We start from the raw sequence: 24,692 nt of genomic DNA on the forward strand, positions 1-24,692 counted from the left end.
GCGGAGGGGAGCAGGGCGAGCTCATGAGCTCGCCATGAGGTCACCTTCCTGCCTGGGTTTGCAGCTGCTCCGAGTCTGGGTTCCTCCCGTCTGACTGCCTCTGCCCCTTAGTTTCTTGGTAAGCTTCGATTTTTTTTCTTTTATTTGGTAAAGTTTTTTTTTTTTTTTCCCCTCTATGGTAGCTATAGCTGTTTTATAGATCATGTCTATCGCCAGCTGATTAGATCAATAAAATATTGCTTTCTTTTTCGTGGTTTTATGCTATCCACTAATAATCTGTGTGTTTATATTGTCAACTTGTTACTATGGTTATTGAGCTAGGATCTCATTGTTGCAGGCTGGCTTTGAACTTGCTATGTAGCCAGCCAAAAATGACCTTAACTTTCTGATCCCCTGCCTCTACCTCCAGGGTGCAGTTGTGTGCTGCCCTGCCAGGTTCATACAGCGCTGGGAATCAAGCACAGGGCTTCCTGCGCACAGAGCTCCGGCCCTGTCAGCACCCTCCTGAAGCTATCCTATGCGCTGAGTAAGTCATTTGTGGGGTCAGCGAGTTGCTCAGGAAGCAAAGACTCTGACCGCTGAGCCTGGTGATCTGAGCTTGATCCCCAGAACCCATGTGGTGGAGATCTTTGAAGGCAGAAGCAGAAAATCAAAATCACTTGTTCAAGGCCAGCTGCAGCTACACACAGAGTTCGAGGACAACTCGTACTATATTAGACCTTCTGAAACAAACAGAACACATAGACTATATGTGTAGCGCTCATTTTAAAAACTCTATTTGGGGTGTTTAGGCCTCAACCTCCCTTCCAACCTCCCGCCCCTACATAGAGAGAGAGGTTAGGGAGGAGAGAGGGCCTTTACTTCTCCCGGCGGTTTAGTCAATGGCTTCTTTTGGGGTTACACCAATCTCCATCAACGGCAGACATAGGCAACAATCTTCTCCAAGGTGCTGCGCCAGGAACTGTTAATTTATATCCTCAGAGCCCCAGACCACACCCCTCTCTGTGCATGTGGAAGGCTGTTCCCAGCTGCAAAAGCCACGCCCTGCATGAGACAGTTAACAGCTGTGGACAAACTATAGCCCAACTAAAACCCCATACTTGGGATTAAAACAAAAGCATTTTTACAGAGTATAACTGAGTTTACAAAGAAACCAAAACCGCCATTATGTTTATCAATCTAGTCTTTGTTTAGGAGTTTTGCTAGGTAGCCCTGGCCGGGGCTGGGCCTTTTGTCGTTCTGTCATTAGTTTCACCGAGCACAGTATCTATCTGACTGTCACATTCAGAATTCCCTCACACTTCAAAGGTGTGAGGCGGCAAGCAAGGCGCACCGTTTGCTGTTCAGTCACTGTGAACACTCTGGTTGCTTCTACAGCTTGGCCATGATGACTCCTGTTGCAGCCGAGGGGCTGTTTTTCCTTTTTGCATTCTGTGCATGAGTACTTGCCTGCATATGTGTCTGTGCACACACATGCCTGGTCCTACAGAAGCCAGAAGGGATGCAGGCTTCCCTGGAAAGGGAGTGGCACACGGTTGCGACCTAACACCATTGGAGGGATACGGAACCAAACCTTGCTCTCCAAGAACAGCAAATGGGGAGTCACCTTCAGCGTCCCCTAACCCCTAAACAGGGTCTCTCTCTACATGGCCTTTTAGGGCCAGGCCGGCAGTCATAGACAGGCCCATCCAGGCCTTAGAGACAAAATGGGGACTTCCTAACTCCAGCCTGTGATGCACAGAGTTCTACAAGGAACAGTTTCCCTACTCAGTGATGCAACTGTTCTGGATCAGTTTGGATAAAAGCTGGATCTACGTTTAATATCTTCTCATCTCCAACAGAGCTTAACAGATGCTTACAAAGACGTCAGTGGGCTGGCAAGATGGCTCAGTGGGCAAGGGCGCTTGGCAACCAGCTTCCTCTCCTCAGAAGCTACGTGGCTAGAACTGACTCCATCCGGTCATCTTCCACTTCTGCACCCATGCTTCAGGCATGCACGCCTTCCTCCCCAAATAAAGTTAGAAAATAAAAAAAAAATGTATATAGAGTTACAATCTTTCGGATTCTTACACATTTTTTTCCCCTGGCTCTTTAAGCGGCAGTTGTCCCATTAGGCCAGCAAGACCTTAACTGGGCTTACTGAGCTATTCAGAGAAGACCCCATTGCTCTGGATGCTCCCTGGGTCTTTAGCAAGATTTCCCAGCCCTCTTGTGCACCCTCCCACACCTGAGCCCAGTCACTCCCCCGACTCCCCCAAAGAGCACTCGTTTTTACAGTGGGAAGCTGCATTCCCAGACCGCGGCCTAGGACGAGCTCCGTGCCCCAGCCTGGAGTGAGCTCATCCCACCTGGCTGCAGGCTGGTTCACGGACGAATCATGACCCCAGGCAAGTCAGGTTCAGTCTCTTGAAGTGAGCCTGATTCTGCCTGCGCGTAGGCTCTCTGGGCTGAGCAGGGAAGGGGCCTCTGGTTGTCCTCTGGCCTGTTCTCCAATGCCAAGCCTTTGTGGCCACCCCAGGCACCAACCAATCTGGTCACAGGAAAGCACCTCTCTGCCCTGCTTGGAGGATCTCACCTCGTCATCTCCCTGACTGGAACCTGGGGGGTTCTGTGGCTTCAACTGTCTCCATGCAGGCTCCAGAAACACCTGCTGATACCTCAACCCAAGAAGTTGCCTTTCCCTGTCTCAGCCACTTAAGCTACTCACCTGAGCTCGGGCAGGGCCAGTGCTCACCTGGGTGATTTTGCCTGCGTAGACCTTGTGTTGGCCTTGGCAAGTCACTCGTGTGGCCTCCTCAGCCTTTTCCGAGTCCCATGACCTCTGGCGGCTTTGCACATGGGCCTGGTGGTTGGTGGCCATGTCAGTTGCCTCTAGCAGGTTGTCTCAAACTTCTCAGGATGTAGAGTTCCGTGCCACCCCTGTGAAGGCTCCACTGACCAAGGTAACTCTGAGCCTGTTCAGAGCTGACAGGCGCTGATGTCTCCATGGTTCCTGTATGGGAGCTGGTGGAACCTTCAAAGTGGAGGCTGGCCCAGGTCCTTGGGTCCGTGGTCTTGCCCTTCTCATGGATCCTGTGTTTGTTGTTGTGAGAACAGCATCCAAGGTTCTCTGCTTACCCATGGTAGCTCATTCTCTCATACACATTCTTGCCACTGTCAGCCATCTTGATGGGATGGAGCCAAGGGGCCCTCACCTCAACCTGCATTGTGCTACATGCACTTTCAGCTTTCAAAATGCGAAGTGAAAAAAGCCTACTTTTCTTCCTAAGTAGTCTGTACAGCAAACAACAAAACATGCTAACAGTTAAGGGAAAATACAAGGCACACAGGAGGGGATTCCATGGGGAACCATAACCCCGTGATCTTACTTAGAAAGGCTGATGGAGAAATGTCACCAGAGAACCCTGAAGCCAGGGCAGCCACAGGCCAAATCCCACATGGGTTCCTGCTAGGGCTGTCTGGTGGCACACAGGGCTAGCCCAGACTCTGGCCTCAAAGTGCATGGACTGCATACAGCCCTAGAGAATCTCAAAGACCTACCTGAAAAGGTTCTTGAGGACCTCTCTTATTCAGAGGTGGTAGTGAGCATCAAAGCCAAGGTTTCATCTAAAGGTCAGCGAATGATGGCTAGCTCAGCTCCCCCCAGGGGTCCTGCTAGTTGTTTATAGGATCAGTGAGTCAGCCCCATGCTAAGCCTCTGCTCCACATGCAACTGGGTCTGACCATGGCCAAGCTCACTATTCTTTCAAGGAGTCACTCTTCCTATTTATAGATGAAGAAACGGGCTTGAAATGGTTAAGGAAGTGAGCAGGCTCACTACGCTTCATGACACAGGGCTTCATGACACAGGGCGTGGGTCGTGCAGTGGCATCCGAAGAGAGCTTGCCTTGGAGCAGGGCACACCTTATCCTAAGGGTGGCGCTTGTTAGCTGCGAGACATGCTTTTCCAAGTCTTGGTTTCCTCTTCTACAAATGAGGGACAGCAAACGTGTCTGCTGCCTGGCAACTGGAGGCTGTGAGGAGCTGGTCACAGGGCACCCTGTAGGGAGAACTGGGCATTTCAGGAGGTGAAGTAGCAATTCAGAAAATGAAAGATTAACATGTGTGTGTGTGTGTGCGCACATACACGCAAGCTCATGTGCATGGTGGTACTGGGGATGGAACCCAGGGCCTTGTATACACCAAAGAAATGACCCGTCACTGAACCATACCCCACCTAGATTATAGTTTGTGTTTTTGGAACAGGGTCTTGCTACACAACCCAGGCTGGCCTTGAACTAAATTCTGGGTTAAAGTAACCTCGCTATAGGTGGCAGAACTCAGTAAGTCAGAGTAATGTTCAGAAGGCTGAAGTCTAAGAACGTTGCTGTCTGGAGGAAGTGGAGGGTGATGGACGATCATGAAAAGAGCTGTGGCAATTAGGGGAAAAAGCAAAGCAAGGTGGTCCTGGGGCATAAGGCTGGATTCAAGAAGGGCCATGCAGTTTTCTATGTGACAAATGAATCATGTTGAAAGGTTCCTAACTGGGACTAGAGATGGCTCGGTGGTTAAGGCCACTGGCTGTCTTACAGAGGTTCTGGGTTCAATTCTCAGCACCCACATGGCAGCTCACAGCTGTCCATAACCATGCAATCCGAAGCCCTCTTCTGGTGTGCAGACAAAGCACCCACATACATAAAATAAACAAGAAGGTTCCTGACTATGGTGGGGTGGGAGGAGAGTCATGCTGGGAATGAGGCGCTGGTGAGTTTGGCCCAGGTGCCATTCCAGCAAGCGACGCCTGGCGGCAGCAGTGGAGGGACTGCAGGTGGACTGGTCAGTGTCCAGCTGCATGAGCGACAGGTCTGCCAACCTCACAGGTGAGAAAGGAGAGCGACTCAAAGAGAAAGGCCTGATCAGGATGCACAGCTGTGTTCTCACTGTGGGGCAGGAGAAAGGGCACACAGCCCAGGCCCAGAGAGGACGCTGAGATTCCCGCATGATCGGAGTGCAGGCAGCTCGGTAGGAAGTCAGGGGATAAGGCAAGGAGCAGGGCCACTTGGAATGGCGTGCACAGCACACTCTTCAAAGCCACACCTCAGCGCCTGATGCCTGCACTTGCCCCCTTTAGTTTTGTTTCACTGGCGCCGACAAGCCCCCGCCGGACACTGAGCACTCTCCAGGATGCTGCTCTCAGGGTCCCTGCAACACATCTTCTCAGGACCAGCTCGGGAACTCTGTGGACATGGAGGTGCTCCTGTCTGCTCAAGAGTGTGCTCTCGCTTTCCCTGGACTGCAGCCTTTCTCTTTTGTTATTGTAGGGCATCAGTTCTGAGGCTGCTGGGCCCCCTCATTCTTACAAGACTCCCAGCTGAGGCAGAATCACACCAAGAGGGTTCCATGCACTTACTGCCTGTTCGAGGGAATGCTGGCTTCAGGCCCTAGATTCTCGCAGCAGTCACCTGCTGCTGTGCAGGGCATGCGCTGCTACCCAAAGGCGCATTTGTTACATAAATGTTGCAGGATATTGATCCCATTGTGAATCCCAAAATTGTGAACTGTAAACCCTGTTTCTTTGGTGTGGTTGAGCCCTATTACACATCTTTAATCCAAGAACTTCCTGTTTATTGTAAACAGGGGGTTATGGTGTGGTTCACCCAGCCCTAGCACACACCTTTAATTCAAGAGCTCTCTGCATACCAGTTCTGATAAAAGTTAACCTTAGATCAAAAGGTGGAGCTAGAAACCAGCTGACAGGGATTAAAGGGGAGGAGGGACTTTGAGTTGAGGGGTATTTAAGACAGCGTGGAGAAGAGCGAGCTATGAGCTCAGGCTCTGGCTTTAGCTTAGGCTTCATCTCCTCAGCTCCCTGGCTTTTTGGGTTTTGATCTATCTAGCAAGCCTTTGGCCTTGGGTTTTTTGTTTTTTTGTTGTTGTTGTTGTTTTTTTTTTTGGCCTTTTCCTCCTGGGCTGTCAGCTGAGCTAGTGAGCCTTTTGGGATTTTTCCATCCAGATCTGAGCTGAGAAGGAAGATCAGCTGGATGCTTTCTCTGCTTCTTTGAGCTAGCAGGTTTTCACCCCAGCATCTGGCTCCTGAGTCTTTATTGGTAAAATACAACAGTTTGGGACAAACTATATAGGCTATATATGTTTTAACTATATATGTTTAAACAAACATATAGGCTTAGGTGAAACCTGTAACGGGTGGGAAGTGAGGGAACCTTTGAAAGGTGGGGCCTAACAAGTCTTCAGGTCACTGCGGACCCGGGGCTTCCTGGGAATTATGGCACTGCTGGACTTTGGTTGGTTCTTTCCTGTTGCTCTTTCTTGGCTGTCCTGGACATGAAGGGACGGCTTTGCTCTGCCACAGGTTCTTTCCATCATGCGCTGCCTGCTCCTTGCACTGGTCAGAACAGGAGGGCCAACAGGCTACACAGTGAGACACTATCAAAAAACCTGAAGGCAACTGGTCATGGGTGAAAACCTTTACAACTGTGGGCCAATGAGCCTTCCTACATAATGTGATTTTCCTGGCATTTGTTAATGCAGAGAACGGGCACTGGCGCAGTATCCGGGAAAACCTTCCACTCGGCTAGAAAAGGGAAGGCCACAGAGGCCGCTAATATTTCCCACACTGCTTGGGTGCTGAGGCAAGCGCAGGTTACCCTCTGCTGATCAGGGGCAACCAAAGCAGTGGTCTGCTCTTCACTGCCACAGGCCGGGGCTATGCAGGGCCCAGCCTCTAGGACCAGGCCAAAGCCTGGTCAAGCTGACCACAGAGACACTGCTAGAGGAAGATTCCTCCCACCCAACCTGTATACGTAAGACCTCAACACCACAAACTTTATTAAGGAGACATTGCAGTTTGATGCCAGCTATAAGGTAATCACATAAAAGATTATCAAACCATTCTGGTAGAGCAAAAAGCTAAAAGCAAGAGTGACTCCCAGCTGTTTGTGGTAAAGCCAGGGCGATAACACAATTGGAAACCCAAAGCTGCTCCTAAGGGGAGAAAAACACCCCATTCTGTAGGAAGGTGGACATAAGGACACAGAAATTTGTTTTTGTTTCATATTTTATTACATCAATGGCTTGAAAATTATTTAACTTCGGCAAATATTGGAAATAGAAAAATGAATTCTGCAGAATTTCACAAATAAATTTCCCAATCTCCACTAACAAATGTTGTAATTCAATGAATGGCTAAGCAGTTATAATGCTATGGACATTCACCACAATGACTGTGCTGAACTAGAAAACAAGCAAAGAAAGACATGGAAATATTACTTACAACAGCGTTATTACAACATAGTTTCTTTAAAATTTTAACATGGATTTCATCACTTCAAAAGATATACAGCATTTCCCTTATATTTGCAAACTTAACCTTATACATCTTTTAAAATCTTGAAAAAATTTTAAGCAATCTGAAAAGCACTCAGCAAAGTCTTAAGTCTACGTAATGGAATGCTATCCACTCCAGTATAAATTTTCGTCTTCGAGAAGGTGGCTGTAAACAGTCATTATTTTACAACATGCATAGACTCTACTGACCTTCCTTGTGAACTGTAATTGTGACGCTCCTGCAATTGTGCTTTGCTACAGTGAGGAGAAGCTGCAGAGACCCGGGAGTGGCGGGAGGAGCGCTGCACACCATCGTTAGACTCGGGCGGCCTAACGGCCGCTAGTCAGTCTGAGGCAACGTCTACAGGGGTCCTGGGTCACTAGGTGTACACACAGGGCAGACGAGAGAGGAAGACAGCTCTGTTCTGTCTTTCCTTTGCTTGAGTGAGAGCAGGGACCCAGTTAGTGTAATGCACTGTGTGGCTTATTTTTGGTGTGCAATTGTACCAATAGTCCATCTGATATTTAGAGATAGAAGCAGGGTGTAGTTGAAATTTAAAGTGACAATGAGCTCACTTAGGGCGGTGTGTGGTACTGAGGAAACTACATAGACAGAAAGCAACTGCTTAATTAGTCCTCCGCAGTAAGTTCTTAGCCTTTTGTCTTTTGATTAAGGTTTGTGGCCATCATTGGGTGGGTCATACAAAAACCACCAGAACCACCTTTAGGGAGCTGTCTTGACAAACAAATAAAGAGGCAGTCGTGTGCTACACGAACCTCTGCTCCTGCCGACACCGCACCGAACTGTGTGACACTGAGCTGATCAGCACAACTGAGGCCTGGGGACCCCGTCAGAGCTCTCCTGCAGAGCTGATCACTGCTGCTGACCAGCCAACACAATATTCAAGTAACAGGGTGTTTAAGTGGATAAGGGAAAAGAATTACCTAAACACTTTACACGTTTACATAAAATTAAATAAAACAAACTTTTAATGCATACGCAATACAGTTTATATCTTTAGGGATCTCTAAACTAAAAGTTAGACTATTATTTGTGACCATGATACTATATTTTGCACAATAACTTATATTTAGAAGATTTTCCCACAAAAATATATAATTATGACATTCACATTGATAATTTTTAAGAACACAAAGCTTAAGTGACATTCCATCAGACTCAGGCGTCACGTCCCAAACCTACCCCGCTGATGCCCCTAAATTTTTGACATGTTGAACAGTCACAGCTCAAGACCAGAGCCCTCGGCTTTGAAAGCTAAGTGATTTCTTGGATTTACATCACTGCAGACTGTGTCATGAAAAACGTTTAAAACATGAAAACTATTCCAACAGCAGCCAGGCAAAGACCACTTTCCCCCTTCCGTCAAATGAAAATGGCATGCCTCTCTCCCTTAAGAAAAAGGCAAAATCAGCTACACTGGTCATACTCATACCGACAGCTGACTCTTCATGGCTGGAGGCCACTCAGTGCTTGGAACCAGGAAGGGACAGGACAGAATGAGCCTGGGGCCTGGCACAGCCACTCTGCTTGCCACACCATCCAAGATGATGAATAAGTCTAATCACTGTGGAGAGGGAACAGATCTATCTTATGGAAAGTAGCCTAGGCACAGAGACAGACACAGAGCCACTGGCAGAGGACATGCAGAAAACTAGGTGAGCAGGGCTTATCAAGTGCTCTAGTGTCCCCGGGAGGCCTATGCAGAGCGTAGGCGGACCCTGCCCTATGTTTTCTTCCCCCTTTCAGCAGGGCTGTGATGGAAACACAAAAGCTGCCCTGTGACTAGTGTTACTCTGTTGCCTCCCTGGGCTGGGACTTGGGGCTGCGCCACGCCCGCACCTGTCGGCAGGCTCTTCTCCAACAGTGGGCGCCTACTATTGGACAGGATGAAGAAGTTCTTCTGTACCTGCCTTTGGAGTGACCCTCCTCCAGACTTCTCAAAAACAGTGTATACCCCACCCCCACCTAGATTTCTACGGCTGAACCTCTTTCTAAGGAGAAAATCGCCAAATTTAAAACGGGGGGGCAGGGGAAAGGTGCTTAGGAGTCAAAAACATCGAATTTTAATTGCATATTTTAAATTCTTAAGAACTCTGTTCATACCTTAAAGCATCAACTTTTTTTTTCTTTTTCTTTTTCTTTTTGGTATTGAAAGCAGAAAAAAAAAAAAATATCCAAATGCTGCAAACAACAAAAGATATTTCCACACGGTTAGTGCAGCCTCAGCTGGCCATGTACGCTAGAATGCCGCCTGACCGTCTGCTTCTTAAGGCCCTGCAGGCCCACAGTCTGCTAAGAGAGCAAAAGTGATTCTGGAAGTCTCAGAACATCTTAGAAATCTTTGTTTGTTCCCAGTCCAAGCAAATGGCATTACATACCACTCTTTTGATAGTTTTCTTTCCATCCTGGTCTCACTAAGCAACACATCCATCACTTTTCTGTCCTATCTGCTGCTAGAAGACAGGGGACGGTGTGTGTGAACACACCAGTACACAAATGACACAAAGGGACACATGGAGTGACAAACAATGGCCAGGCACACTGTTTAGGATGGTGTGCAGCTTCTAGAAAACCACCCCCAGCTTCCTATTATCTTGTACTGAGCTGACCTGACGTTTACAGGCTATGCTTAGTCAAATCTGCAGGCGCTCTCTCCATCTGCTACACCTCAGTGATGTCATCTTTGGCAAGCAATAAACTTTAAATAAGACACTTGAACAGAAAAGGGATCGATAACATGGTTGCCAAAAGGAGAAGGCACCAATTCCAAATGTACAAGCACCAGGTACAGTGATATGAACCAAATCTCTCAGAGTTGGGTGATGATAGTGGTAGTTGGGGAGTCAAGAAGAGACGGGGTGCACCCACATCCTGGGATTACAATGCTGAAGGTTGAAGGCAGAAAGCGTTGAGGTCCACGTTCCCATTAAGCTACAATGTCCAAGGACAGTTGCTGCAAATGAGCTTTTACCACTTGGAAAGGGAGAAAAGGGAAAGAGTTAGGGGAGAGAGGGAGGGGAGAGGAGCCACCTGACCTATACATAAACCGTAACTCTACCCTCTGTTTTGAAAGACAGGAGCTGTATCAGGAAGCTTGGTATGATAAAGGTTACGATGTGGTCTGCCAATGGATTGTGATTTCCAAAGAAGCATGGTATTACTTAGGTGGTTGCCCCAGAAAAGAAGGGGAGAAATTTTCTAGAAGGCCTATAGGGCCTTCTGAGAATTACACTATGCACAAAGTAGAAACTGCAGGCCATGCAGGAACAGAGCTGGGCCTTTCAAGACTACCTGTTCTGAAGCTGTTGACTGGGAGAGCTGCCATTGTTGGGGCTCAGGGGAGCCAATTGGAGGGTAGGTCCCAGACTCGAGGGAGGTGTGCAGGCCGTGGGTCCCCCAGCCCTTAGGCAGAATGAGATGCAACGGAGCTCTCTGGGAAGTCGTGCCAACATGGAGGAACGAGCAAAGAATTAAGGCAGATGTAGCACAGGACTGGAAGTGTATGCCTTTTTTGGTAATAGCTGCTTGTCCACAGAGATGTGATGCAGATGGCTAGCGATGTCTTGGAATACCTGATATCTGGGTAACACGTCGTCCACACCAAGTGTTCAAGCTACCAGCAGGTTTCAGGAGGCAGATGCGTATCTTACGTCGAGGACAGAAGCAGCCTGAAGGAAGGGAGAAAAGAAGGAATCAGAGTAGCAGTCAGCACACACTGCCTCTGGTGTCCTCACAGACCACACAGCAAGCACGTGCAGGACGAGCACTCGCGTTCCAGGGAGGAAGCCCTAATCCATCTTGGACCAGTTTCTCTTTCTAAGCTTCAGTTTCCCTGTTTGCTGAAGGTGTGATAATGATGCTTTCTCGGCCAAGTCAGACACATGAGCAACGGGTCCTGTCCTCAGAGCTGCTCAGGTAGGCCTGTAGTCAGAATTACATGCACTGGCCAGAGGGCGGCCCTGACACCCGGCTCCCCAACAGCCGGTGGCTCCTGCTGGGACCCTGGACTGTGGAACAATCTTCCTTAACAGATGAAAGCAGTTTTTCATTTGCCTCTTTTGTCTTGCTACTGGGGAAGCAACTGGGCTACAAATCCAGAATCTGAGAGCGTGGTTCCTGCAGGTGAAGTGACACTCTAAAGAACAGCTAGCGAAAGCAGCTCCTCTCTAGAGGAAGGCCACAACTCTCGGTCACTCTGACGTTAGGTGGCAATCTCTAACTCATTGCTCCATCACCCTCCATAGTGGATCTCAGACCTCCTGGGCTGCTCTCTCTTCTTTAGGAGGAAAAAAGTCTTTAAAACTGACAGGTCTTTGTTTTAGTGGGACTTGTAAAAATCCTGATGTTCTCCATCCTGTGCAAGGACAGAGATCCCTAGCTGCTGGACACAGGATAAACAAGCGGGTGAAGTCAGCAAGTCTCCATGCTCTGAGCGCTGGCCAGACAATCACCAGCATTCTAACAGCTCAGTCCCCAGGCTCTTGGTGAACTTGAATCATCACAAGCCAATTTCCTTCTACAAACTAACCTCAGAGCAGCAACAGAAGGGCTGGGAGAGAGGGCTGTTGATGTGACAAGCACAGAAGGGGGGCTGGCAAGAGGACTCAGGGGACAATGAAGTTCAGGCCACCAGCCTTGATGACCTGAGCTTGATTCCCAAAGCTTGTAAGTGGAAGGACAGACCAGTAGGAAGAAGGGAGATAGTTTAAATGGCCAAATGACTGGAAACAACATGCAGGTAATACCCTCTGTTTGTTTTGTCCTGTCTTATTTTTAAAGAGAAGTTACAGGGATGGTCCAACAGCACAAATTCTAAGACGTCGCTGGATGGCATGAGCCGGTTTCAGAAGAGCATGAACACACTGAGAGAAGAAACTGAAGCAAAACTGCCTGCAAAAGAACTGGCCTGTCCAGCATGGCAATGGGCCTTGACTTCACCCTCAGATTTCTCAAACCACCTCTATCAACACTTGCTCTGCCAAGCCACAGTCCTACTGATCTTGTTTCCAAGAGCCTTGGGAACGGTATTAGGAAACATGCTAGAAAGCTTCCATTCTTGCAAATTCTAACTCCTTTTCTCCCTGCCTCTAACTTTTCTAACAGAGCAGTCAACATGAGGCAAACTGACTGCCAAGGGTAGAGCTTGCTTAGAGGTCATGTCCTTGGTCCTGAACCGGGTAACCTGAGGGCACTGCTCACACTGCTAATGTGTACACTCTGTACACAACTACCCAGACCTTCTTGTCCAAAGGACTCAAGAGCCTAATTCTCGGAGCGCTGAGGTGCAATGCTTCCCTTAGAGGGAGCCATCTTGAGGCCTGCACACAAACAACACGGACCAACCAACAGAGAGAGTGAACTTCAGACCAGTGAACAAGACCAGATTCCCTCCCTTCGCCTCCCACGCTTCTGTGGCAGAGGAGGCACAAGCACGCACAGAGTGGTGCCCTCTCCTGAGGTGGGTACAAGCAGCACGTAAGCAGTCCTAACACCACATGTGCAAGGGGACAGATGTGTCTCTGGCTGAGGCAGCTTCCCGACTGCACTGATGGAATCACGATGCTATCACAGAAGTCCCAATAGCCCCAGGATCTAGAACTGTCTCGACCAGCCTAAGCTAGCCGCCTCTGGACAGCATCAGAGGCTGGAGGGCGGCTGCTGGACACCCCAACGAGCTGCTAAAGGCATGCAGACTCACCCAGAAGGTCAGTAGCCCTAACATGGCCTAACACTTGAGGCCTGCCTGAGCCAGACACTCCTCAGCAGCTCCTGATGATTTTTACAAGTGCAGAAGAATGCCAGGATAGAGTCGTGTGGTCTGTGGACAGTGATGCCACCTGAGTCAGCGTGCACACTACTGTATTACAGGTAAGTGACACTGAGTAATAGTAACGGCAACGGGAAGGGATTTCAGCAGCTCCAGAGACCTGAGCTCCGCCGGCAGTGAGGAGATGAGCCATTCCAGACTTACCTCATCTTCTTCCTCAGGGATCTTGGTGGAGCTTTCCGGGGACTTGACAGGTCTCTGGTTACTGGGCCCATTGGTCTCGTCTCTCCCATGTTCTGCTTCCCATTCTTGTAAAACTTCATCTATGTTGAAGCGGCGTCGATAATTTACAAAAAAGTTTTTCACCTGAACAACTGACTTGTTCCCAATCACATCTGAGATTGCCTGAAAATCTCGCCCATATTTCCTGATGGCTAAGGACAGAAGAAAAAAAAAATGTAAGAGAAAAAAACATTTAAAAACTTTTATTTATTTATTTTTATTTTATGTATGTGAAAGTTCTTCCTGTATGTATGTATGTGTACCATTTGTGTCCCTTGTGTCTGCAGAGGCCAGAAGAAAGAGTCAAATCTTCTGGAGTTTCATGTAGTTCCTGGGAATTAAACCTGGTTCGTCTCGAAGAGCACAAAGTGCTCTTACCATTTTAAAAAGCTCAGTTCAGGTTAGGGAGATGGCTGAGTGGGTAAAGCACTTGCTGGTAATCTGGAACCCACCAAAACCAAAACCAGAACCAGAACCAGAACCAAACAACAGAAATGCAGCTTACCCCTCTATCCATAAAGGCTCTGACCACAGACACTATCTCGGCACGCTACAGCAGTGGAAACACGGCAGTCACCTTTAGGGGTATCTTACAGACCCTGTCTACTAGAAATCTTCCTTAGAGCATGTGACAGCATCCAAGTCGCTGAGGTTCCCATCAAGTGCCTGTGGACATTCTGCTTTGCTTTTTCAGAATCCTCACTCGAGAAACATTCCTGGTCTTAAAGCACTAGGATTTAGTCTGTCTTTTGTCACTGGCAACTCTCGAGTATAATGCACTCACACCCTCAGCCAATTGTGGCTTTCAGGGTTAAAAAAGCGGGGAAGGGGCTGCACAGGACTATAATTCCAGCCCTTGGGAGCTTGAGGCAGGAGGGTTGAGCTCAAGGCCAGCCTAAACAAAAGGTGAGATTGTCTTAAATAACTAAAATCACAGACTGAGCATGTTTCACAACCATATAGCATCTGCCTCGCATGACCCTAGATTCAAACCTCAGTACCAACACACACATGCACGAACACACGCCTGGAGTGACGGCCATGAGACCAGCCTCCACGCGAGTGGAGCGACAGCAGAGTGGGACATGGCACTCCCCTTGCACCACCACGGCCCCGTGAGCTAAGCAGAGCTCCCTCATACCTTGTACGGCCAGAAGCTGCTCTTCTGTAGTCCAGCGTGCGTTGCACTTCTGAATAACCTAAGATACCCAAATGGATCGTCAACTCATCACACACATCTTTATGCAACTTAATGAACTTTTTTTTTGTGTCAGGATTTGATATAAACTTGCTTCTTAAAATTATGTCTATATATCTTTGCAAAACAAGACACACTGGAGATAGGCACCACAGAGAAACTTCACGCAAATAAACTTGGCCCTCATCCTGAAGTAAACAGAATCCTACCTCTGGAAGTCGGTAAGGCTCTATTCCACCATCAAGCTTTTCTTTAAGAGCACTGTTCGTCTGCTTAATGTTCTGAATCTAAGAGAAAAAAAAGTTTCATTTTTTTCTTTTTTAAGAGTTTCATTTTAAAAAGAAGAAGACTAGAAAACACATCTTTGATGGGGAAAAACGGAAAACCTCAACAGTAAAATTTCTCCAAACTTAACTCCAACCAAGTTTAGCATCTTTTTTTCCTCGATTTTTGCTTGACTCAGCATACTTAGTTTTGTATTTGTGCCCAATCACGAGAGAGAGAGAGAGAGAGAGAGAGAGAGAGAGAGAGAAGCCAGCCACATTAGTTTCACACATGGACGCCCAAATAAAACAGACGGCAGTTGTGCCTCTGTCCAGTGTGTGGTGGACGGAACGCTGACTTGTAGCACTCTTCACTCTTTGAAAAACCACAGAAACTGTAAGAAAGTCAAGGAAAGAATGGGTGGGTGGACTGAGGGGCAGACATCACAGACACCTAGGAGTGGCAGACACTCCCTTAAGAAAAAAGAATGTGCTTTGCTTTGCTTTGTTTCTCTGTAGCCCTGGCTGTCCTTGAACTCAGCCGTAGACCAGGCTGGCCTCGAACTCACAGAGATCCACTTGCCTCTGCCTCCCCAGTGCTGGGATTAAAAGGTGCGCCACCATCACCTGGCTGAGAAGAGGTCTAATAGCAAAGGAACATAAATAAAAGCAAGGCTTTCAAGTAAGGAAGGAAAAGCACTGCTCAGTCACCCCTCTCTTCCCTTGTCCTGGAGAGCAAGCCCGAGACCCTCCTCCAGCACGTGTGCGGGCGGCACTATTTCACCGTTAAGAGGCTTACTGAGGTCACCGCACAGCTCTGTGCAGCTGGCTCTCCTGCCATGTGGGCTCTGGGAGACTCAACGTAGCTGGGCTTCCCCTGAGCATCCCACTGGCCCCCTTCCAGCTTCTAAAACAGCCTTTTATACCTACATAACCTTTTTTTTTTCTTCCCTATTTGCCCTGTTTTCTCAAGACAGGGTCTCACTATGTAGCCTTGGCAGGCCTGGAACTTGCTATGTAGGCGAGGGTTGCCTCAGCCTCGCAGAGCTCGGCCCACCTCCCCCTTCTGAGTGCTGGGAGTAGGAGTAAAGGCGTGTATGACTACTTCTGGCTCCTACACAATCTTCTAAAATTCTAATTTTGTCAAGTGCTTTAGGGCTGGGTTGTTTCTGAGATAGGTTCTCTTTCTGTAGCCCAGGCTGGTCCTGCCTCAGACTCACAAGTTTGGGACTAAGGGTTAGAACTGGAGGCTAGCCTGAGATAGCAGACCTTGTCTTCAGAAAAAAACAGCAGAGACGGGTGCAGAGGTGGAATCCAGGATTTAAAATCAGAATAAACAGTTTAGTGGTCAACATTTTGTCAACTGGAAAGAAAATTGAGTAAGAATCAGGATATGGCTGTGTGTGGCATTTAAAGGAAAAACAAAAAAACAAGCAATGTAGCCCATGTGGCTGGCCTAGGGCCCTCCCTGGGCTCCCAGGTAAAGGTATCATTATTATAATTTTTTTACTTCATCTTGTTCACAGGAACTCCTCTCTCCTGTCACTCAGGAGACTCCTGCCACAAGCTTACCCACTGAGGAAGTGGACACTTCCAGCCCAGCCCCATGGTCTTCAACGCTGTGCTGGTTCCTGAGAGCCAGGAGGGGCAGAGCACACGTGCTGGCAAGCAGCAGGCTGGGGCTTCTGGTGGAAGGCCTTTGCTCCCCTACTCACAGGGCTAGGCAGGGTGGCTCTGCCTCCATCTCCTTTTCTTATAGCCCTGAATACAGATCCCAAGATTACAAAATGGCTTCTGCAGCTGTCAGCAGGAGGCACAGCAAAACCCTGAGAGTCACAGAGAAGATCAAATAAAGCTCCCTGGATGCCTGAGCGCCCCTGAACACAACTCAAACAGCAGCTGCTGACAGCCTGACAGTGAGACTTCTTCAACTGCTAATCAGGTTTTTGTTACTTTGAGGTGATGTTTTCTTTAGGGTTCTCAAAGTTACTGTCTCTCTGACTGGCGATGGACTTGACTCTTGAAGTTCATCTAAGCACCTGTGTCCTCACTACCACGTTAGGCTCTAAGTCCTTTCTCTTCAAAACTGCCAACCGGAGTAATTATTTCAAATTAAAACACTCCTGTCCTTGACCCTGCCGGGAAAAACCAGACTGTTTCTCATTCCACAGTTAGTGGCAGAGGAGCCTCCTCTTCCCTCAGCATTGCATCCTCACTTAGCTCCTCCACCAGCAGCAGCACAGACAGTGCCCTGGCGCAGCCACGCGGCAGATCTGCAAGGATCAGACCTCAAGGACTAATCGCCTCATCTGAAAAGAGGTCTCTAGGAAGATTAAGTGACTCCCCTAAGAGCAGAGCAGAGACGTGCTGGCAGCAGCTGGAGAGCTATCCTCTGACTCTGCGAGGATGCCTGTGTACCACCCCCATCTCCTTGAACCAAAAGAAAGACAGAGCCATCAATCTACCCTTTTGGAGACCACCAGAAGGTCTGACCATCTTTGACAGCTGGATTCCCATTACTAAGTCTTAACTAATCAAGCTCTGGAAGAAGAAAGGGCAAGAGAGGAGAAGGGAAGGGGAAGAGGAAGTTAATGAAAGGCCCATTCTAGAGTGCTAGGCTGACCATAAAAACAGTATGCATTAACTGGATATATGACTACTGGTGTGTGTGAGGTCTCAGATACAGCTGATGGCCCTCCTTTAAAAAAACCGTTATTATAAGAGCACCCATAAAATGTAACAAATATCTTAGAATAATTCTAATAAAGGATGTACACGCCTTGCACATCAAAAATGACACCACACAAATAATTAAAGATCGCCACAGGGGAGGGGCATACGATCTCCATTCATCAGAAAACCCACTGAAGGCACTAATTTGGTGGAACACGCCTTTAACAAGCAGACAGACAGCCTGGTATGCAGATTGAGTTCCAGAATACCCAGGGATACATAGAGAAGAAACTCAAAAAAATCAAACCAACCAAATAAAAAAATATATTAATTTGATAGCTGTAACAAAATCTCAAAATTCTAGTAGAATTGTTTCCTTTTTTTTTTTTTCCTGAAAATTGAAAAGTGATACAAATTCTTAAAGAACTACAAAGGGCTAAGGATAATGAGACCTCGGGGCTTCACTGCTACACATATAAACTTAGAAAGCACACCGCACCAGGGCACTATGCATCAGCAAAGCACAGGCAAGAGAACAGAGGACACATCAGACCTGCCCATTTTTATACAAAAGTCTCAGTGCGTGGCAGGGAAGAAACGGCAGCCTTTTCAGTAAAAAGTAGTTGGTAAAATAGATGCCCATACTTAAACACCTACATGTATAACACCACACCCAGAAAACACTTTTAAGTAGATTGAAAATCAAAATACAAAGGCTGAAACAATGATGTTAAGATGATAGCCAATGCAGATTTATCACCTGGGAAAAGTTATTTTTAGAAGATTTATTTACTTTCTGTGTGTGGGTGTTTTCCTGCATGTATGTCTGTGCACCATGTGCGTGCCTGGTGCCTGTGTAGGTCAGGACCCCCTGGCTTCACCAGATCCCCTGGAATTGGACTTACAGATGGTTGGCAGCTTCTATGTGGGTACCGGGTATCAAACTCAAGTCCTCTAACCAGAGCGACTACTCTTAACCACTGAGCCATCTCTCCAAGCCCTAAAAGCTCCTTCCCAGTACTCAAAACCTACCTGTAATCCCAGCACTCAAGGAAGCAGAGGCAGGTGGCTCTCTGTGAGTTTGAGGACAGCCTGGTTTACACAGTGAGAGTAGGACAGCCAAGGCTACACAGAGAAACCCTGTCTGGGGGAAAAAAAAGAAATAAACAAAAAAGCAAAGAAAAACTACCAACCTGAGAGGAATGATTGAGAAACTGTGCTACTTTAATAAATTTCAGAAAATACTGTCAAGGGGAGCAAGCAGAAGGCCATGAGTGGTAGATTATCTACAAGACGGGTAGGAAAAAGAAGATTCTATAAGGAAGTACAGAGGTAGACGCAGAAGCACTGGTAAGTTTGAGGCCAGCCTAAGCTATGTGGTGTGATGCTGTGTCAGATAAACACACACACCCCCAAAACAAAAACAAAAACGAACAGTCCAATAGGAAGCCAAGGACAAAGACTGGGCAGACAACCTGGGGCTGGGGGCGGCTGACAGCCCAAGGGTAAGCAATGCCAACAAAGCCCAAGGAGGCCTCATCACAATGCACTAGAGAAACATCACAATTTCAAGACAAGCGTTAGCAACAATGCAGAACAACCATTATCAATGGGAACAACTGTCACCCTGAGGAGACTCCGAAATGCCTGGGGATATTTCTGTTGTCACAGCTATAGGGGAAGGTGATCGCCACTGTGTAGAGGCTAGGAAGCTTACAGTAATCTAAAGTGTACTGTAGGTTGGAAATGCTGGTATGGTACAACCAAAATATATCTAAACTGATAAGACCACTCTGAAAATCCTGAACATGATGGCTCTACTCTTGGGGACTCAATAACTATGTGCTCTAATAAGATGCACGCATGATGCACAAATCCCTAACGTTCACGGTAAGAGTCTGTGTAACAGCCCCAAATGGAAACAACCCAAATCTCCACCATAGCAGAATGTACTGCTAGTGGGTATTTATAAAGCAATGAGTAAGAGCAGATCAAAACTAACAGCTTTATAAACACGAGCACAGGAGAGAAAACCATAAAAATAAACATTATCTTATGGTAACATAAAAGAGTGGACTAAGCCAGGCCGAGGCGGCACACACTTTTTAACCTCAGCACTTGGGAGGCAGAGGCAGTGAGATCTCTGTGGGTTTGAGGCCAGCCTGGTCTATGAGGCCAGGCTAGGACAGCCAGGGCTATACAGAGAAATGTTTCTTTTACCCAATTCCTTAGAAATGAACCGCTGTTGGGGACAAGAGTTCAATCCTTAGACTCCAAGAGAAGTCAGAAACAAAGAATCAACTCCACAAACCTGTCTTCCGACCTCCACACATCACAGCATATTCACCACTCCCAATATTAATAAGCAGATTTTTCATCTTTTTTTTTTGTTGTTGTTGTTTTCATTTTATTTTTATTTTTTAAATAATTTTTATAGTTTTTAATTAGTTTTTATTAATTACACTTTATTTACTTTGTACTCCCTCATAAATCCCACCCTCCTCCCCTCCCAATCCCACCTTCCCTTCCCCTTCTCCATGCATGGCTGCAATGTCATCTTCTGTGGCCTGGTAAGGCTGCTCCCCCCATCAGGGTGAGGTGATCAAAGAGCAGGCAGCTGAGTTCATATCAGAGACAGTCCCTGTTCACATTACTATGAAACCCATTTGGACACTGAACTGCCACGGGCTACATCTGTGCAGGGGTTCTAGGTTATCTCCATGCATGGTACTTGGTTGGAGTATGAGTCTCAGGAAAGACCCCTGTACTCAGATTTTTTGGTTCTGTTGCTCTTAGTGAGGTATCCCAGAAGCAGAAAGACACACACAGTATATACTCACTCTTATAGACATATAATATAGGATAAACCTACTAAAGAAACTAATCAAGACTCTGGCTAAAATGCTCAATCCCCATCCCGAAAGGCAAAGAGGCTGGATGGACATCAGAAGAAGGAGAGAACAGGAAACAAGTTAGGAGCCTGCCACAGAGGACCTCTGAAAGGCTCTGCCCTGCAGACTATCAAAGCAGATGCTGAGACTTATGGGCAACCTTTGGGCAGAGTGCAGGGAATCTTATGAAAGAAGTGGGAAACAGTAAGATCTGGAGAGGACAGGAACTCCACAAGGAGAGCAATAAAGCAGATATTTTAAAAAGAGAAATAAGCAGCTCCTTTGGCATTTGTAAGCCTGCAAAAGCTAGGCAAACAGTGAGGTATGATGTCCTGGTGCACACTGGGCTGGCAGTACCTGTCTTTTGATGGAGACCAGCTCCATGTCCAGCTGTCTCAGCACCGTGGTTGCAGCAGTAGCATTGGCAGACACAGCCTCCACGTCTTCTTGAGAAAGAAACATGCCTTTTGGAGGTTTCCTTTTTGCTCTGTTTTTAGCTTGTGTGCTGTGCTTTTCTTTTTTGACCTGAGGAACTGTCTCAGTAGGGGGCACCTGCATGATATACATATTTGGTAAATGAAATCAAAAAACAAAAATGTCAAATGAGTAGTAGTACTCAAACAATCTAAAACAACCACCATGCTAATCTAAGCACCACCTACTATGAGGAAGCTTAAAGATTAAGAGCCTTGGCTATGAACACCCCTTTCTTCAACAGAAACAGTCTATTCTATGTCTTTCAGACACTGCTATTAAGTAACACAGGGAAAAAACAATAGCCTGCATTTTCTTATGAGCTTTGTGATCATGAGTTGTCAAGTGAGCAGATCACCTCTGGGGGTGTGGGAGGATGGAGAAAGGAGGGGGCTTTGAAAACCTTTCCATTAAGAAATACGAACTTCGGGGCTGGAGAGCTGGCTCAGCAGTTAAGAGCACTGGCTGCTCCTCCAGAGGACACCCACATGGCAGCTCACACTGTCTGTAACTCCAGTTCCAAGGGCTCTGACACCCTCCCACAAACATACATGTATGCAAAACACCAATGCACATGAAATAAAAATAAATTATTAAAGAAAAAAAAAACAACTTCAGTATGAAATCTGGTATTTTATACATCATTTCTTTTTGGACAACATTTAGCTTTTTGAAGTGGCTTATATAATTTGCTCTACAAATGTGTTGTCATTTAAAAAATAAGTCATTGGGCTAATTTTTTTAAAGTTAATATCAAAACCTTCACAAATAAAAAAATATAAAAGCTTAGCAATAAAAGGATTATGCCTTATAGGTAATCATTTAAACATAAGACTTTAAGATGAGCATGGTGGTGATATATTTTAATTCCAGCATTTGGGAAGCAGAGGCAGGAGGATCAAGAATTCATTCTCAGCTACGTGGTTTATAAGAGACAAGAAAAAAAAGGTTAACATTTTTACAGGGATAGCAGTCAAGGATAAAACTGAACATCTATTAGATGACCCTTTTGCTTAATATTTAAATATGTGGTAGTAAATACCATTAAAATATTAGCAGGCAACAAACTACTCTGTGCAATATTAACTTCTACCACATAAATAAGAATTCCAAAAAAAAAAAAAAAAAAAAAAAAAAGACAAGGATCTTGTTCCTTAGGCCGTCTGTGATGCTGGCAAGAATGGCATCAGAAATGAGGACTCTAAGTGGACGCCCCACCACATACGGGCGAGGTGGCTTAAGAAGCTTAAGTAAGCACACGGGACACCGAGGCACCAATTCAACTTCTAGGAATTATTTTAATGTGTGCAAATACTTAAATACATGACTATTAACTGTTCATGATGGTGATAACTTAGGCTAGAGAGCTGTTTAAGATCAGTTAAGTCAATTCTGAAAGGCTTGTGTGATGAAGTAATACATGTTTATGTATGTAAGTATATTTAAAAGAAATTTCAAAAACTGTACAAATTACAACATCACTTTACTACATTTTAAAAATAAAAAGTCTGAATCATGTATGTACACATATGGGCGCATATATTTTAGAGAGAGCTGTCTCAAAAGCTCCCAAAATTTCACAGTGACCATGAGTGCTGCTGCTGGAAACTTTAACCCCTTTTCTGTTCTGAATTCCATTGCCTATTTACTATAAAGAGAATGGAACACTGCTCTAATTTTACAACTAGCCTTCTGTTTTTCCAAGCTTAAGTAACCATTCCTACCGTTACAGGACAGAGCTAAGATGCCTCTGCTGTTTCTGAGTGGTCATGGCTCCTGCCCAAATGCTAGCAGCTGCCTGGGTCACTCACTGTTTTCACTTCACAGTCAGAACCACTGACCCCCTGCCTCCTGACCATCATTCTCATACAGAAAACAAGAGGAGGTGGGCTTTTCCTTAAGGGCTCCTTTCCTTATGGGCTCCTCTGTTACAGACAAACCATTCTAAATACTGTAAAGCAAAGTTGGTGCTGTTCACAACGTCCCATCTGAACCTTTGGACTTAGCACTCAATATACTACTGTACAAGAGGCAGGAGTTATGGCTGAACGAGTAACAGCATTTACTGCCTAAGAATATACAAGAAAAATACCTCCTTTTTGCTTTCCTTGTTTGGATCAATCTCAATGTCAACGGGGTTACCTCCATTTGTTTCTTCCAGTTCATCCTCACTGGAAGATAAGAGCAGGTGACTGAGATGTTATTCTGTATTAATTCTATCCCACATAAGTATAAAAACTTAAACAAATTTATTCTAAAACACACATTGCTAGGACAAACATTTTTATAATTCAGATAGAATTCCAACTTTGTAGTTCTTTTAGTCCAGTAGTCCTCAACCCTCCTAATGCTGTGACCCTTTATTACAGTTCCTCATGCTGTGGTGACCCCAACCAAAATATGATTTCCATTGCTACCTCATAACTATAATTTTGCTGTAATGAATGCTAATGTAAATATTTTTGGAGACAAGAGTCTGAGAAGCATTGCTCTGGAGATAAAGGAATTTTGCCAGAGTCCTGGCCATTAATTCTGTACAAAGTCATATGGGAGGTCAATGACCTCTCAGGTGCTACTATTATGATCTTGTGATTGTAGATCCCTGGTCCATGTACTAACAGATGAAAGAGCACATGGACCAGGGCACATGCACAGCAGTTCTCAGGACCAATGCAGGAATGCAAAGAGGAAGCCCCAGGGATCAGCTGGCTCTCTATGCCATTCACAGTCAATCTTGATTGTTATTTAGCATCTGCCTGAAGCAACAAACTCAATGTATAATCAAACTAGGCCTAAGATATAAAGGAAATAAAAGCTTTGATCAAAAGAGTTACTGAACCAGAGAAGATGGAAAACGACTTTAATCCCAGCACTAGAGAAGCAGAGGTAGGTAGACAAATGTCCGTGAGTTCCAGGCCAGCCAGAGATACACAGAGAGCCTTTGGAATGTATCACAGAAAACCTGGAAAGCCTAAGTTTCTGAAGGACACATCTACTCCCAGTAGTCTAACAAAAAAGCCTGCAGGCATGTGCGCTGCCTTCTGAGTGCTGAGCATCTCCTCATTCTGAACAAACCTACCCAGGAGTATTAAGCAGAACCTTCACAACTGATCCTAGACCTCACCAAGTGCAAGGGCAGAACCATTTCCACTGATCTACACTGTATGCGAATTGAGAAAGCAAGAGGTAAGATACATCCTTCCTTACTAAAGTGTAATGAGCTATCCTTAAAATGAATATCCAGGCTAGGAGACAGGCTCAGTGATGGGGAGAGAAGAAGAGAGGGAGAAGGGGAGGGAGAGACCAAAACTAAAAGCAACAACAAACCAATGCCCTCCTAAGAGATTCTGAACAGGCTCTCTGTTCCTCACACAAGACATAGGAGGGTCAAGGTAAAGAAGTGTGCTCAGTACTCATTGTCAGCTTGGCAGGGTCTGGAATCACCCACGAGACAGGTTTCTAGGCACACTTATGAGGGATGCTGGAGAGCGGGTCAGCTGAGGGCTGGGCCAGCACCGTCCATGGACGGTGCTCACGGAGGAGTAACACGGAGAAGGTGCAGTGAGCACCAGCCTCTGCTCACCTGACTGCAGATGTCAGGGGACAGCTGCCTCAAGCTCCTGTCCCCATGATGACCTCTTCTTCCTTGAGCTGTTTTTGTTACAGCAACAAGGTAAGTAACTAATACAAAAATCTCATTTTTTTTTCTTTTTAAAGCGAGCTAAGCATAAACATATGCCAATGATTTTTTGGTTATCATACTCAATAAGTTCTAACCCATGAAACAACCAAATCCCTT

General features: G+C 46.3%; 1 protein-coding gene across 1 annotated transcript in view; it reads right to left on the bottom strand.

Annotated features, from left to right (window-relative positions):
* Positions 1-7,043: 7,043 nt before the first annotated feature.
* Positions 7,044-24,692, bottom strand: part of Rcor1 (REST corepressor 1) — an 89,650-nt gene continuing 72,001 nt past the window's right edge. The window contains exons 8-13 of the mRNA XM_055593087.1: positions 22,986-23,064; positions 20,777-20,971; positions 14,802-14,879; positions 14,536-14,593; positions 13,317-13,546; positions 7,044-11,013 (exon numbers count right to left, since the gene is read on the bottom strand). Coding sequence (XP_055449062.1) covers positions 10,972-11,013; positions 13,317-13,546; positions 14,536-14,593; positions 14,802-14,879; positions 20,777-20,971; positions 22,986-23,064 — 682 coding nt within the window. The 3' untranslated portion in view covers positions 7,044-10,971. The remainder of the gene's footprint in view (positions 11,014-13,316; positions 13,547-14,535; positions 14,594-14,801; positions 14,880-20,776; positions 20,972-22,985; positions 23,065-24,692) is intronic.

This window comes from Psammomys obesus, unplaced genomic scaffold, assembly GCF_907164565.1.
Source record: "Psammomys obesus unplaced genomic scaffold, mPsaObe1.curated_primary_1811, whole genome shotgun sequence".
Classification (NCBI taxonomy): domain Eukaryota; kingdom Metazoa; phylum Chordata; class Mammalia; order Rodentia; family Muridae; genus Psammomys; species Psammomys obesus.